General features: G+C 49.9%; 1 protein-coding gene across 1 annotated transcript; it reads right to left on the reverse strand.

The window, feature by feature from the left end:
* Nucleotides 1-255: 255 nt before the first annotated feature.
* On the reverse strand, nucleotides 256-12,456 carry LOC129352214 (G patch domain-containing protein 1-like). Its single transcript, XM_055021082.1, is given in 21 exon segments — nucleotides 256-400; nucleotides 483-583; nucleotides 972-1,317; nucleotides 1,382-1,506; nucleotides 1,956-2,065; nucleotides 2,123-2,147; nucleotides 2,150-2,237; nucleotides 2,307-2,452; nucleotides 2,455-2,502; nucleotides 2,629-2,814; nucleotides 2,817-2,909; nucleotides 3,450-3,666; nucleotides 3,729-3,808; nucleotides 5,145-5,292; nucleotides 5,365-5,607; nucleotides 5,785-5,849; nucleotides 5,997-6,094; nucleotides 6,179-6,339; nucleotides 8,978-9,063; nucleotides 9,313-9,447; nucleotides 11,341-12,456. Coding segments are annotated over 21 exon segments (2,673 nt in total). The 5' UTR covers nucleotides 11,405-12,456; the 3' UTR covers nucleotides 256-292.
* Nucleotides 12,457-17,154: the final 4,698 nt, after the last annotated feature.

The raw sequence follows: 17,154 nt of genomic DNA on the forward strand, positions 1-17,154 counted from the left end.
ATGGGAACGCTTCAACATGGTCAGGTGACAGGAACTGACCAATCACAGCTCTAAGCACAGCTGCGCTAAGTGCACAGCAGGACACTACAGAGTCCGACTGACCATGAAGGCACCGCCACCAGTCAGATGATTCAGGAGTTTATTAGGCAGCAGCAGAAGAGAGGCTCTGCGGGTCACCAGGTGTTTGGGGTCCGGATGCTTTTCAGCCTGGAACCGGGTCAAGACAGGCCTGGTTAGGACAAGATGATTTGACCCGACAGAACCCTGAAGCTCTCTGTGACCTCTGACCTTCTCAAAGGTCGCCTGTGGACGGCTGAATGCTTTCGCCGTCCTCAGAGCTGCTGGACTCCTCCTCCCGACTCTTCTTCTGCTGCTTCGCCTTGTGCTTCCTGTGTTTCTTCTTCGCAGAAACAGAGAGAGAAGCTGAGGGCGGGGCCAGCAGGAGCCGACGCTCCTTCTTCTTCATCTTCCTCTTCCTCTACCTTCTTCTCCTTCCGGTGTTTCTGCTGCTTTTTTTTCTGCTTCTTCTCTTCTTTGCTCCTCCGGCTGCTCCTCTGGTAGGCGGTGGTGGCGCCTCCTGTGGCTGAACAGGAGAACAACAGGCAGACATTTTAAAGGGACAGTGTTCTGTTTTCCAGCACATAGTTCCACTTTATAACACAACTATTTACTGTCAGTTATTATTTAAAAATTGTCATGTATCAAATGTTATTTCCTGTTTTAACATTTTGAAATTGGGCCTCTGTTTCTTTAAGAAGCCCCTGCTCTTTCTGAAGCGCCGCCTCCAGGAAGTCATCCCAGCATGGCTCCGTTATGAACCCTGTAACGTTCGTACTTACCAGTGTTGCTCTGAGCAGCAACTGCTATCATGTGCTCAGCTGGTTGCTAATTGCTGCTGTCTAGTCTGAAGGAGCTGAGTGGGGGAGGAGCTGCACCTTGAAGGTTGCCAAGGAGATTAAATGATTTCTCACCATCAGCTGCTGAAGGAGGTGGCAGCTTGGGTCCAAACTCCTCCTCTGCCTCCCGGCTTGGGGTCTGGGAAGAGGAGCTGAGAGCCAGAGGCATGCTGGGAAAATCCACAGAGGATGAGAGGACAGGACCTGCCAGGCGGCTGGAGGAGGAAGAGGAGACGATGCCAAACAGCTTCACTGGTTCTTCGTCTCCATTTGCCTCCTCCTCTTCATCACCGTCGTCCTCTGATGAAGAGGAGGACTTGTCCTCGGAGGACGTGATGAAGATGGCTCTGAACAGATCCATGGGCGGCCGCTCTTCCTCCTCCCCCTCCTCCTCGGCAGTGTGTGGCTCTGCTGGCGCCCCCTGCAGGAGAAACAGAGGTTAGGGTCCAGAAGCAGAACCGGAACCAGAGCAGAAGCAGTCGGACCTGAGGAGGAGACGGGCGGTCTGGCGTCGGCCCAGTGGGTTCGGAACTGGCCTGGTTCTGGATGCGGCCCGTCTCCTTGGAGACGTCCCACCTGGACTTCTTCTCCTCCAGGGGCTTTGGAGGAGCTGCAGAGCCACAACAGGACAAAGTGTCAGCACCCTGTAAACTTGGACCCGGTCCACAATTCTGATCAGGTTTCTGTTACGGGTCATTTCACTATGAAATATCTGAAAAGTGTGGCAGGGAGCTGTTTTCAGCCTCCTCAAAGCAAACGTGACAGAGCAGATCTGCTTGGCAGCATCACGCTGTGGGAAAACGGACTCAAAAACCTGAGACTGGGGTCAAAGGTCAGGACGAGCAATCATGGATACGATGGGAGGGATCAAATTGGAGCGGCCGAGTCAAAGTCCGGACATAACTGATGCTACAGCTGAAACCGGTTCTGCTGGGTTCTGATCCTGCCACACTACATCACAAAAAACCGTCTGAGGCTTCCAGACGAATCAGCGCCGCCTTCGGATCCAGAACCGGCTCTGAGGCATCAGAGATCCGGTTCCGGACCGGCTGAACTCACCTGCCACCTCCTGGCGCTCCGAGACCGTCAGGAAGTCAAAAACGGAAAACTTGTCCCTTTTGACCTTCGGCAGCCCGACCAGCTGACCTGGGGACCAATCAGAGTCAGAGCTCAGTTCCTGTCCGGTCCGGGTCCGGTTCGGGTTCCGGTGCCGCTCCAAGTCTTACCCGGGATACGGGTCAGGCACGTTAACCTCTTGCACAGCAGCCGGTCCGGATGCCACTCCAGAGTCTCTCTGGTCAGCTTCCCAAACGTCCTGCTGGCCGCCTGCTGGGCGCCGCCCTGGCAACCAGACCGAGCGGTGAGGAGAGGAGGGCGAGGAAGAGGAGGTGAGGAAGAGCGGCGCCCTACCTGCTGGTCGCAGCCGGCGTCCTCGGCGTCCTCGGCGTTCCCGGCGTCCTCGGCGTCCGGCTGCTGGGCGCGGGTGAAGCGGGATGACAGCGAGGAAGAAGACGGCCGGTACAAGATGGAGGCCCTGAGGAATTCCTCGCGCTCGCGCCGCGCTCCCACTCTGTCATGGCCGGGTCCAGACTCTGCTCCAGGGCTCCTGCGGGACACGGGGACCCGGGTCATTCCGACTCAGAACCACCAGAACCTGCTGGGTGACTCGGGTCCACAGGTTCCTCAGCAGGCGGAACCTGTGGACCCGCTCGGCTCCGACGTCACTTCCTACCTGCGTCGCCCTGCTGCAGGCTGCTCAGGTAGCGCTCGTAGCGCGCCTGCTTCCCCGGAATTTTCTCAAACGGCTTGAAGCTCTGTGAGGAAGAGAAGGAGGAAGAGGAGGAGCCTCTCCAGGCCGCCAATGCCTCCTGCTGGAGGCCGGAGAGGGGCGGAGCCGGGCCGGGGGGCGCTGCCTGGGGGGCCTCTGGGCGGCGGCGGTCCGGAGGCTGAGCAGGCGCTGGCGGTCCTCGGGTCGCAGCAGGTCCATGACAGAACCAGTCGCAGAACCAGAACCTGTTCAGAGACAGGAGGTTTACCAATCATCACCCTCTCGGGTGATGTCATCACCCTGACTGAGTGACCTGGCACATATTGTAGTGAAAAATCTTACAATGACTACATGATTATGAGCGAATGAATGCATTAGTGCAGTGATCTGTTCATGCCATCGTCTCACTGCTCTGAGACCCAGCAGATTAAACTCTGCATGAGTTTCATCGACTGCATTCGGTCAGCAGAGGCTTCGCATTAATACTGATCAGAATATGTTGCTTCTCTGCTTCTTTGGCTTGTGAAAGTTTTTCCACTCTTTGTTAAAAAAAAATTCCACAACAAGATGTAGAAAGGAAGAATTCACACCTTGCTGGGTTTACAATGTTACTCATTTTATTGAACATTTCTGCATTTCTGTTTTCAGTTTATAGTAAAAGTCTCTAAGGCTTTTAGGTTTTAATGTTTTTATTCATTAGAACTTTTATTTGCTCTCAGTTCAGCTGATGTGGCCTGGTCCTGTGCTGCCCCCTGCTGGTTTTACAGGAGCACTGTGCGGCTCACCTTGCAGGGCGTCCTCTCCCAGCAGCGCTCCCCTCTGGCCAGAGTCCAGCTGGTGGCGGCTGTCCTGCTGCGCCTCCTCCTTCACCATGTGACCCCTGGAGCTCCTGAGGGCCTCAGCCAGCGCAGTGCTGACCCCACACAGCCTGGACACGTCCACTGGAGGACGGAAGAAATGGACGGGACGGTAATCTCTGGGGAGGTTTGGTGGAGGGAAGACCTGCGGAGGGACAGAGGAGTCAGGAGGAGTTTCCTCCACCAAGAGACGGTGTGCAGGCTGACCGTTTTCTGCAGCAGAGGCTTCTGGGCCAGAGTGAACCCGTCCAGGATCTTCCCCAGATACGCTGCGTCTCTGGATCGGTCTGTCAACAGAGTGAGACACAGCAGCAGCCATTTATATCACTGCTTGATAACGTTTATCAGGTATGTGTGGCACTGTTTACTCTTTGTGGCGCTGGAACCCGTGGCGAGGACCCGGGCCTTCCTCTACACGGGCCGTGTTTAACCCAGCACCTCCATTGATTGCATCAATTATCACAATAAACTTCTTGTAATATTTGGATTCATTGTTGTCACAATGAATTCGGATTGATGCTATCTAGAATCTGTCCTTCTCATTAGATTGTGGCTTTTTCTCCATCTATAAATGTTAACATATTAAATGTTGTGAGTATGTCTGATAAAACTCTTCATGTGCCTGGAGTCCTATGAGCAGCAGCTGGCAGATCAGGGTTCAGATCCAGATCACAGCCAATCTATACTCATCGTCTACATTCCTGTCACCCAGATGCTGCATTCACTGACAAACAGGTCGCTTTCTCTGGCTAGAACCGAAAAAGCTTCAGCTCAACATTCCTTCTGTCTTCCTGTCCCCTCACCTGTCCTCCATTCCCCTCACCTGTCCTCCATTCCCCTCACCTGTCCTCCATTCCCCTCACCTGTCCTCCATTCCCCTCACCTGTCCTCAGGTCCCCTCACCTGTCCTCCATTACCCTCACCTGTCCTCCATTACCCTCACCTGTCCTCAGGTCCCCTCACCTGTCCTCCATTACCCTCACCTGTCCTCCATTCCCCTCACCTGTCCTCAGGTCCCCTCACCTGTCCTCCATTCCCCTCACCTGTCCTCAGGTCCCCTCACCTGTCCTCCATTACTCTCACCTGTCCTCCATTACCCTCACCTGTCCTCCATTCCCCTCACCTGTCCTCCATTACCCTCACCTGTCCTCCATTACCCTCACCTGTCCTCAGGTCCCCTCACCTGTCCTCCATTACCCTCACCTGTCCTCCATTACCCTCACCTGTCCTCCATTACCCTCACCTGTCCTCAGGTCCCCTCACCTGTCCTCCATTACTCTCACCTGTCCTCCATTCCCCTCACCTGTCCTCCATTCCCCTCACCTGTCCTCCATTACTCTCACCTGTCCTCCATTCCCCTCACCTGTCCTCAGGTCCCCTCACCTGTCCTCCATTACCCTCACCTGTCCTCAGGTCCCCTCACATGTCCTCCATTACCCTCACCTGTCCTCAGGTCCCCTCACCTGTCCTCCATTACCCTCACCTGTCCTCAGGTCCCTTCACCTGTCCTCCATTACCCTCACCTGTCCTCAGGTCCCCTCACCTGTCCTCTGGTCCCCTCACCTGTCCTCTGGTCCCCTCACCTGTCCTCTGGTCCCCTCACCTGTCCTCTGGTCCACTCACCTGTCCTCCAGGTGTACTGCTGCGGAGCTGTCCAGCCGTAAAGGCCGTCTCCAGGCTCCTCATCTCTCAGCACCGTGTCGTATCTGGACATGGAGTCTCTGTGATAGACGTCTTCATCCTCGTCCTCCAGCGCTCCCACACCGAAGGCCTGCGGGTCAAAGGTCAGGTGAACCCCAGCCGCGTGTCAACCTGTTAAAGCCTGTGGAGGAATGAAGCCCACCTGCCCGGCGACCCCTCCCCTCCTGGACCCGCCGGGTCGGTCTCCAAACAGCCGGCTCCGGGTCTCGGACTGGGGCCGGAACAGGTGGACGTGCTGGTCCTCGTCCCGGCCCGGCAGCGCCAGGCCCGGGTCCAGACCGCTGTAACCCAAGCCCTGCAGCCCCAACCGCGGGCTGAAGTCAACCGGAGTCACATCCTTAGGGGCAAAGGTCACGTTCTCTGGAGCAAACTCCTCGTCGTCCTCCTGAGCAGAGACAGACCAGGAAGTGAACAGGCTGGAGGAAAAACAGAGGAAGGACAGGAACTCCAGAACCTCCGGAACCTCCGGAACCTCCAGAACCTCCAGAACCTCCGGAACCTCCGGAACCTCCAGAACCTCCAGAACCTCCGGAACCTCCGGAACCTCCATCTGTTTCATTACCTCTGACTCCTCCGAACCAGCAGGGGGCGCCGCACAGCTGTAGGTTTTACAAACTCCGGCTGTCACTAAGATAAAGAAGAACATAAAGACATGAATGGATGGATGATGGATGTTCAGTATAGCTACCAACTGTAGCAGAGTATCTAGTATTATATCAGAACCAGCCGTGGTTGTGATTGGACCTCCATCAGAACCGTGGGTTGTGTCCACACCTGGCCGCTGGCGCCGGCGTTTCCTCTTCAGGCGCGGCCCGATCCCCTGGCCCTCCTTCCAGCCCATCCTGGTCAGCAGCTCCACGCCGACGGAGGACCTGGGAGTAGGACCAGCAATCCTGAGCCATGAACGCGCCTGGCTCCGCGGGGCGCGGCTGCAGCCAGCAGGGGGCGGCGCCTACCTGGCCGGAGCGATGAGTTCTTCCAGCAGCGAGTCCCCAGGGATCAGCGCCACCTGAGCGCCCACGGCCTTCGCCTTCTCTGCAGCCGGGTCTCTGCGGCTGGACGAGAACTCCTGGCTGGTGGTGATCTCTCTGGGGGCGATGCCGTGCTCACCGAAGTCCTGCCGACAGACAGACACAGAGACACAGACACAGACAGACGCAGAGACACAGACAGACGCAGAGACACAGACAGACGCAGAGACACAGACACAGACAGACGCAGACACAGACAGACGCAGAGACACAGACACAGACAGACGCAGAGACACAGACAGACGCAGAGACACAGACAGACGCAGAGACACAGACAGACGCAGAGACACAGACAGACGCAGAGACACAGACAGACGCAGAGACACAGACACAGAGACACAGACACAGAGACACAGACAGACGCAGAGACACAGACAGACGCAGAGACACAGACAGACACAGAGACACAGACAGAGACACAGACGCAGAGACACAGACAGACACAGAGACACAGACAGAGACACAGACGCAGAGACACAGACAGACACAGACAGACGCAGAGACACAGACAGAGACACAGACGCAGAGACACAGACAGACGCAGAGACACAGACAGACGCAGAGACACAGACGCAGAGACACAGACAGACGCAGAGACACAGACAGACGCAGAGACACAGACAGACAGAGACACAGACAGACAGAGACACAGACAGACGCAGAGACACAGACAGACGCAGAGACACAGACAGACACAGAGACACAGACAGACGCAGAGACACAGACAGACAGAGACACAGACACAGAGACACAGACAGACACAGAGACACAGACAGACGCAGAGACACAGACAGACGCAGAGACACAGACGCAGAGACACAGACAGACAGAGACACAGACGCAGAGACACAGACAGACGCAGAGACACAGACAGACACAGAGACACAGACAGACGCAGAGACACAGACAGACGCAGAGACACAGACAGACAGAGACACAGACAGACGCAGAGACACAGACACAGAGACACAGACAGACGCAGAGACACAGACAGACGCAGAGACACAGACAGACAGAGACACAGACAGACAGAGACACAGACAGACACAGAGACACAGACAGACGCAGAGACACAGACAGACGCAGAGACACAGACAGACACAGAGACACAGACAGACGCAGAGACACAGACAGACACAGAGACACAGACAGACAGAGACACAGACAGACACCATAAATGAGAAGACTCTTTTATTACAGTAAAACAGTAGTGTGCAAGTCTCATTATGACATCTGATAGCTCATTAAATCCTGACCCAGTCTGTCCCCATTGACCCAGTCTGTCTCCAGTCTGTCCCAGTTGACCCAGTCTGCAATGTTCCCTCTAATGTTTCATGTGTCTGGGCTTCCTGAACACACTGAGGACCACTGTGAGCATCATCAGTGTACACGGCGTGGCCACGCACAAGTATCATAAATCTGGGATCATAGAAAGTTGCATGGCTTATTAAAAAACTAATTACATCAGCAATTTTCATTCGTTTGATTTTAATTTAAGTGATTTGCTCAATTAAAATAAAAAAAGAAAAGAAAAGAAAACATTGCTGTTCATGAGATGCATGCTATAAGTAAGAGTCCTGCTTCAGCCAGGGTGAGAAATGAGACATTACACCTTTCAGACATAAATGTTTGTTCAGATTAAAACATTCACATTTTGCACAATGAAATGTTTTCTGTAGCTTGTGATGCAGTATAAATTCTTGTAAAATATTTAATTACAGTTTACAGTTTCACTTCTTCTCACTTCTCCAGTGGTTGTTCGCTTAGCCCAGGTTGATGGTCAGTCTGCTTCTTGCTTTATGTTCTTGAATTCAGCATATTGACTGTTAATAGCCTCCATAATCTGTGGCTGGAGGAATGGCCTCATACTTCTTTGCCAGTGTACAAATGTCTGCTTATCTATAGTCAAAAGTCTGAACTCAACATTTCAGTATCAAATGCAGACCATTCCTTTCATTTGATTTGATTCCATTTGATCTTAGAAGAAGTGCATTTCTTTTTTTTTACTGTGGCTAGGGTTAGGGTTAGGGTTAGGATGTCCCACTAGACATGATAAGGTGATGGCTTTCACGTTTCTTAACTCTACCGCTCTATTCTCACCTGCACAGCCATATGACCAAGGCACGTAACCCACGTAGCGAAAGTGAACCGTATCGTATCATTGGCTGGATTCCTGTCACTCACTGAGTTCGATCACAAAGTAGTACGGAAAAATTTTTTTATTGGTCCATAGTCAAAACTGATGTCTGAGCTCAATGTCCACTTTACATTGAACTTTATTTTGATGCGCTACATAGATTTTCTTGTGCGCTGAGAATATGTGAGCAGTGCGCAGGCGCAGCTTAGAGGGAACATTGCCAGTCTGTCTCCAGTCTGTCCCAGTTGACCCAGTCTGTCCCAGTTGACCCAGTCTGTCCCAGTTGACCCAGTCTGTCTCCAGTCTGTCCCAGTTGACCCAGTCTGTCTCCCAGTTGACCCAGTCTGTCCCCGTCTGTCTCCCAGTTGACCCAGTCTGTCCCAGTTGACCCAGTCTGTCTCCCAGTTGACCCAGTCTGTCCCAGTTGACCCAGTCTGTCTCCCAGTTGACCCAGTCTGTCCCCGTCTGTCTCCCAGTTGACCCAGTCTGTCCCAGTTGACCCAGTCTGTCTCCCAGTCTGTCTCCCAGTCTGTCTCCAGTCTGTCTCCTAGACTGGAGGCGGTCTAAGGAACACCTTGGCGGTTTACCTCCTCATCCATGAAGTCCTCAGGTGTGGCATGGTGCTTTTCAGCTTTCTGTTGCCGTGACGACACAAAGGTCGAAGGGGTCCATCCTAAGTTTAAGACACGATCAGGAACCTCTAGCCTCCATCAGAGCCATAGTGTCTTGGTTTTCATCATTACTTTGAAATTATTTGCAACACAAATACTGAAGAGCAAAGCATGAAATATTATTCATTTGATGTTTACATAGAGGAGCCATGAACTTGGTCACAATATGTTTCCTCTGTTTATGTTCTTATTTTCTGTTCATTCAAATGAACCCAAAGATGTGAGCGGTTCTACCAGAACGGACTTCTGACCTTCCTTGGATCCGACCGTGTTGAAGTATCCTGCTGAAAAGCCTCCAGTGAACGCCCCGTGGAACCGCTGGTACCGGCCCCTCTCGTCCTTCACCGTCTGCTCGTGCAGCGGCACCGGCTTCTTCAGCGGCTCGTCTGGAAACGCAGGCCGGGGTTAGCAGAACAGTTCTGATCCAGACCAGCTGGAACCTCAGCAGCATGGCAGAAGGCGATTCTGCTGGAGGTTCAGGACGTAGTTCCAGTGGAACCAGCGCCCAGTTTTGAGCAAAAATAACATTAATATCATAAATAAAATTAACTAATGAACCCTCTATGGGTCAGGTAGACCTATTTATATGGCCATATCAACGTGTCTTAAAAGCATTTTAAAATGTTAACAAAGCTACAGCTGTCCTGACATAGTAACTGACAGGAAGTTCATAAAAGTTGAGAAGGTTCAATAAGCTGACAAACCATGCTTTAAGCTGCTGGTTAAAGGACAGACAGCAGGTGGCGCTACTGCTAATGTTCACAGGTTGTGTTCCAGCTCCTACAACCTTTAATTGATCAAACGTTCTGGGGAAGGAAGATTTTCTAAATTGAACCCACGGCGCCCCCTGCCAGAGTTCCTGCTAGAGCTTGGAAATAAATTCAGGAGTTTCTTTTTTAAATGAGAAATTTACAATTTAAACGAGTTAAAACTTCCCATGAGATTTGTATTTCAGTATAACCAAAATATCTTGTATTTTTAATAAGAAAGGTCATAAGAGGAAAACAGCAACACTTTTCTGACACCGTTAGTGTGACAACTTTAGAAAATGTGCTTTTATATTTTATTATATCGTTTGAAATTTCACCAAATCCTGATTAACACTGTAGGATCCTATTGATGTTCTATCTTGAACAGAAAGGGTGAAGGAGGTGCGATTGAACAGGTGTTCTGTTCATCTGTGCTACTCGTCAATCCCTCCTACCTGTTGAAGTTTTGTTTCATGTGTTTTATTTCATTGCAGATTACAGTCAGCTTTATTTGATTTATTTTATGCCAGGCTTTCATTAAGCTGCTGGATTACTTCATGTTTTTACTTTACATGACAGGCAGCTTATAAATGGCTTCAGTTTGCCGTCTGCAAAGTCATTACTACTGTTAACAAGTCATTGTTTTGCAGTTAATCAGGACAAAATATGTTGTTGTTTGGGCTATTTTAGTTTTAAAATGTTAAAACTATAATTTTAAAATATTTTAGTTTTTTATTATTTAACTTTGCTAAATAGATGTTAGTGACTCTATGTGGGACTGAAGCTTTAATAGCCTGTAATATTAGTGTATATTAATCATATCCCATCATTTCAGTGACCTGTGCAGTTCGGTGACACGTCATGGCTGCATTTAATAAAGTCTGTCATATGACGGAAGACAGACTTTATTAAACACTTACAACAGCAAAGAAGAGTTGATCTGTATTCAAAAACATAAGCAAGAAAGGCTTAGCCTGGCGGTGGGGCCAGTAAAATATGGCGGGCCGCCATGTCTAAAATACACTGGGCAGCATGTACATTAGGATGGTTGGCAGCACTAAGACCCTCTTCCTCACTCTGATTGGTTGTTTTTGACCCGGAGCGGTCCACTTCTGCGAATGATAATCGCAGGACTGGGAGGAGGTGGAGCAGCCTGATTATGATATATTGTCACGACATGGTGACAAGTTTAACAAATGTCTTAAATAATTGCATAAAAGTTACATACTTCAATCTGAACCACATTGACTAGTTCTGACCCAAACCTGGACCGGATCTGTGGCGAGATGAGACTCAACCAAGTTCATGATTTAGTCTGAAGCTTCAGACGTTAATCTGAAGACATTTTCATTCCGAAGCAGGAGAACCAGCTCTGGGTTGGAATCTCGGCTCTGTCTGGTTTAGCTAGCAGCCTGTTAGCTTAGCCGCCATAAGTATCACTTCCTCCTGTTCTTCCGGTCAGCCAACACCTGCAGGAGTTCGTGGAGGGGCAAACATGTGACGGAGCCGCTGACCCGAACCGAACCTCACCTTCTTCCAGAGGTTCCAGCGGAGTCCCGAAGCTAACAAAGTCCTCCTCGCTGTCCGCCGCCATGTTTGCACACAACTACGGCCTCCGCAGAGGGACAAACTTCACAGAGCAACGCGTCAAAACAGCGGTAGGAGAAACCAGAGTTCAATTCATAACAATCATTTGGAAATAATCTTCTCTTCCCTTGGAGTCTCATGTAATCTGGTTTGTCAGTGAAATGTTTGTATTTGCAGCGAATTAACACATTTTGTTTGTTTGTTTAAATTCTCACTTTTTTTATCAGCATAAAATGTTGGCATTTAACGGCTTGTTCAAGCATCACTAAGTCTCCCAGCCCATATGAGGGATGTATGTGCAACATTACAAATTAAATCCTAATTTTTGTACCACTTTGACATGAATAATACCATGAATAATTATAACCAGTGAAAGATACAACATTAGTGATTTCAAACCTTCATCTCAGAGTATAAACAGAAATGCTGACATCATCAAAGACAGACTTCCCTGAAATAACCTACAAATCAAAAAACAAAACACCAACAATGCTGCATCCTGCTCACAGAAACGAGCAGGTGTTGGACTTTGCAACACCTGCTTAAAGTTCCTCCAGAACCTGCTAGGCTGGAGGAACGTTGTGACTTCGGCTCCCTGCAGAGCAGCGGGTGACCAGCAGGTGTCGCTGTCTGATCAGGGAAGCTGCTGGTCTACATCTGCTTGACCTGCGGTTCCGATCACCAGGACGGGCAGAACCGAACACATTCGGAGCGTATGGCTCAGCTCGTTTCCCTTCCAACAGGTCCAAACGGTCTCATTGGAAACAGAACCTTCGGCGGGTCAAAGGTCATCCAACAGTGCAATGTTAAAGTTATCAGCTGCTGCAGAGTTAGCAGGTGTGAATACTTTTCTCTGGATGACATCATCAGCTGATGAAGGAATTTAGCTTCTCCTTTTCTTTGGTTTATTCATGGTTACACCTGATGAACCGGGGTCCAGGTTTGGTACCAGAACCTGGACCCCGGCAGCTGGAACCAGCTTCCTCTGAGGAGACGCAGGGCAGAGCCTACTGGATCTGGTTCTGGTAGCAACACGGCCAAGGTGGTTCTGACTACTGGGGCTAGGTTAGACAAGGGGTCAGAGGTCAGGACTCTGTCTCAGGTTCTGGTTCTGGTAACAGGCTGCTCGGTGAGTTTCCTGCAGAGTGAGGAAGAGGATCTTCTTCTGCAGAGGTTGCAGCGCGGCTGATCCAGATGTCATCATCACACCTGAAATATTCAGCAGACGCTGCGATGCTCCGACTGACGCTGTGATGCGCCCGCAGGTCGCTGCATGACGCAACGCGCTGCAACTGCTGCTGCTCTTCATCACCAGATGACGAGGAGGAAGACCAGGAGAGCTGCTGCTCCTCACCTGAAACTTTTCATAAATCATTGGAATGAAGTCTGATCAATCTGAGGCTCCAGGCCTAAAACCTGCTCCTCTTCATCACAGCCTTCCTCAGTGCAGATGGACCACGGCGTCCCTCAGAACAGCTGGATGTTTGACAGAAAAACCTCGACATGTTAGCATTAGCTACTACTAGCTTGACCTTTGACCCAGGAACAGAGCAGAGCATTTGCTCTTTCATGAACTTGATGAAAATTCTTAATCCAATTAATTGCAGAATTTGTAATTCAAAGTGTTTCTCCTGCTAAATCACTGAATAAACTTAATCCTCCAGTTCTTCACCAAAATGGAACAAAGTTCATCTTTCCAGAATTTCTCTGATCATTCATTCAGCTTCTTTACAATTGTGGACACTAACATTAGCGTTAGCTTCTACATGTTAGCATTGAGGTGCTAACATGTAGAAGCTAACATGTAGTTGCTGTTAGCACAACATGAACACATCCATCGTCCAATCAGATCGCTGGAAGCAGAAGTCCTGAACGACCCGCCTGAAGGTCACCTTAGACTCGGCTCTGCTGCTGACCTTTGGGTCCAGGTTAGCTTCTGGTAGGAAATGCTCTCTGTGCGTGACCTCTGACCTCTCACGCTGGAAGCAGAGCTGTGTAAATGTCAGAGGAACAAACGGACCTCTGTGGCGCCGGTCGGCCGCTCCAATCACATGCCAGGCCCAGCAGATTAGAACCGAGCCGGGATAATCACAGCTTTCTGCTCCACCCAGCACAGAATCACAACCAGAGTTCTGGACCAGAACCGCAAAGATCTGGATCAGAACCGCAAAGATCTGGATCAGAACCGCAAAGTTCCGGATCAGAACTGCAGAGTTCTGGATCAGAACCGCAGAGTTCTCCTCTTAGGGAGCAAATGGCTGCTGCCAGAGTTAAAGGTCAAACAGAAGGTCACGCAGAACAACCTGGACCAGCAGGGTCAAAGGTCAGACTGAGCTCACAATACACCTTCAGCAAAACCAGTTCATGGAAACTTGAGCACCAGAATCCATCCATAATCCATCATCCATCCATCCATCCATCCATCCATCCATCATCCATCCATAATCCATCATCCATCCATCCATCCATCATCCATCCATCCATCATCCATCCATCCATCATCCATCATCCATCCATCATCCATCCATCCATCCATCCATCCATCCATCCATCCATCATCCATCCATCATCCATCCATCCATCATCCATCCAGCCATCATCCATCCATCATCCATCCATCCATCCATCCATCCATCATCCATCATCCATCCATCCATCCATCATCCATCCATCATCATCCATCCATCCATCATCCATCCAGCCATCATCCATCCATCATCCAACCATCCATCCATCCATCCATCCATCATCCATCCATCCATCCATCCATCATCCATTCATCATCCATCCATCATCCATCCATCCATCATCCATTCATCATCCATCCATTCATCCATCATCCATCCATCATCCATCCATCCATCATCCATCCATCCATCATCCATCCATCATCCATCCATCCATCATCCATTCATCATCCATCCATCCATCCATCATCCATCCATCCATCCATCCATCCATCCATCCATCATCCATCCATCCATCCATCATCCATCCATCATCCATCCATCATCCATCCATCATCCATCCATCATCCATCCATCCATCCATCATCCATCCATCATCCATCCATCCATCCATCCATCATCCATCCATCCATCCATCCATCCATCATCCATCCATCATTCCATCCATCCATCCATCATCCATCCATCATCCATCCATCCATCCATCATCCATCCATCATCCATCCATCCATCCATCATCCATCCATCCATCCATCCATCCATCCATCCAGCCATCATCCATCCATCATCCATCCATCCAGCCATCATCCATCCATCATCCATCCATCCATCCATCATCCATCCATCCATCCATCCATCATCCATCCATCATCCATCCATCCATCCATCATCCATCCATCATCCATCCATCCATCCATCATCCATCCATCCATCCATCCATCATCCATCCATCATCCATCCATCCATCCATCCATCATCCATCCATCCATCCATCCATCCAGCCATCATCCATCATCATCCATCCATCCAGCCATCATCCATCCATCATCCATCCATCCATCCATCCATCATCCATCCATCCATCATCCATCATCCATCCATCCATCCATCATCATCCATCCATCCATCCATCCATCATCCATCCATCATCCATCCATCCATCCATCCATCCATCCATCATCCATCCATCCATCCATCATCCATCCATCATCCATTCATCCATCCATCATCCATCCATCATCCATCCATCCATCCATCATCCATCCATCATCCATCATCCATCCATCCATCCATCCATCCATCCATCCATCCATCATCCATCCATCATCCATCCATCCATCCATCCATCATCCATCCATCATTCCATCCATCCATCCATCATCCATCCATCATCCATCCATCCATCCATCCATCATCCATCCATCATCCATCCATCCATCCATCCATCCAGCCATCATCCATCCATCATCCATCCATCCATCCATCCATCATCCATCCATCATCCATCCATTCATCCATCCATCCATCCATCCATCCATCCATCATCCATCCATCCATCCATCCATCCATCATCCATTCATCCATCCATCATCCATCCATCCATCCATCCATCCATCCATCATCCATCCATCCATCCATCCATCCAGCCATCATCCATCCATCATCCATCCATCCATCCATCCATCATCCATCCATCATCCATCCATCATCCATCCATCCATCCATCCATCCATCATCCATCCATCCATCCATCATCCATCCATCATCCATTCATCCATCCATCATCCATCCATCATCCATCCATCCATCCATCATCCATCCATCCATCCATCCATCCATCCATCCATCCATCCATCCATCCATCATCCATCCATATCCATCATCCATCCATCATCCATTCATCCATCCATCATCCATCCATCCATCCATCCATCCATCATCCATCCATCCATCCATCCATCCATCATCCATCATCCATCCATCATCCATCATCCATCCATCATCCATTCATCCATCCATCATCCATCCATCATCCATCCATCCATCCATCCCATCCATCATCCATTCATCCATCCATCATCCATCCATCATCCATCCATCCATCCATCCATCCATCCATCCATCCATCATCCATCCATCATTCCATCCATCCCATCATCCATCATCCATCCATCCATCATCCATCATCCATCATCCATCCATCATCCATCCATCCATCCATCCATCCATCCATCATCCATCCATCCCATCCATCATCATCCATCCATCCATCCATCCATCATCCATCCATCATCCATCCATCCATCCATCATCCATCCATCCATCCATCCATCATTCCATCCATCATCCATCCATCATCCATCCCAGCCATCATCCATCATCATCCATCCATCATCCATCATCATTCCATCCATCCATCCATCCATCCATCCATCATCCATCCATCATCCATCCATCATCCATCCATCATCCATCCATCCATCCATCCATCCATCCATCCATCATCCATCCATCATCCATCCATCCAGCCATCATCCATCCATCATCCATCCATCATCCATCCATCATCATCCATCATCCATCCATCATCCATCCATCCATCCATCATCCATCCATCATCCATCCATCATCCATCCATCATCCATCCATCATCCATCCATCCATCCATCCATCATCCATCCATCATCCATCCATCATCCATCCATCATCCATCCATCCATCCATCCATCCATCATCCATCCATCATCCATCCATCATCCATCCATCATCCATCCATCCATCCATCATCCATCCATCATCCATCCATCATCCATCCATCATCCATCCATCCATCCATCCATCCATCCATCCATCATCCATCCATCCATCCATCCATCCATCATCCATCCATCATCCATCCATCCATCCATCCATCCATCATCCCATCATCCATCCATCATCCATCCATCATCCATCCATCATCCATCCATCCATCCATCATCCATCCATCATCCATCCATCATCCATCCATCATCCATCCATCATCCATCCATCATCCATCCATCATCCATCCATCATCCATCCATCCATCCATCATCCATCCATCATCCATCCATCCATCCATCATCCATCCATCATCCATCCATCATCCATCCATCATTCCATCCATCCATCCATCCATCCATCATCCATCCATCATCCATCCATCATCCATCCATCATCCATCCATCATTCCATCCATCCATCCATCATCCATCCATCATCCATCCATCATCCATCCATCATCCATCCATCATCCATCATCCATCAT

The sequence above is a fragment of the Poeciliopsis prolifica genome, unplaced genomic scaffold, assembly GCF_027474105.1.
Source record: "Poeciliopsis prolifica strain line A6 unplaced genomic scaffold, Auburn_PproV2 SCAFFOLD073, whole genome shotgun sequence".
Taxonomy (NCBI): Eukaryota; Metazoa; Chordata; class Actinopteri; order Cyprinodontiformes; family Poeciliidae; genus Poeciliopsis; species Poeciliopsis prolifica.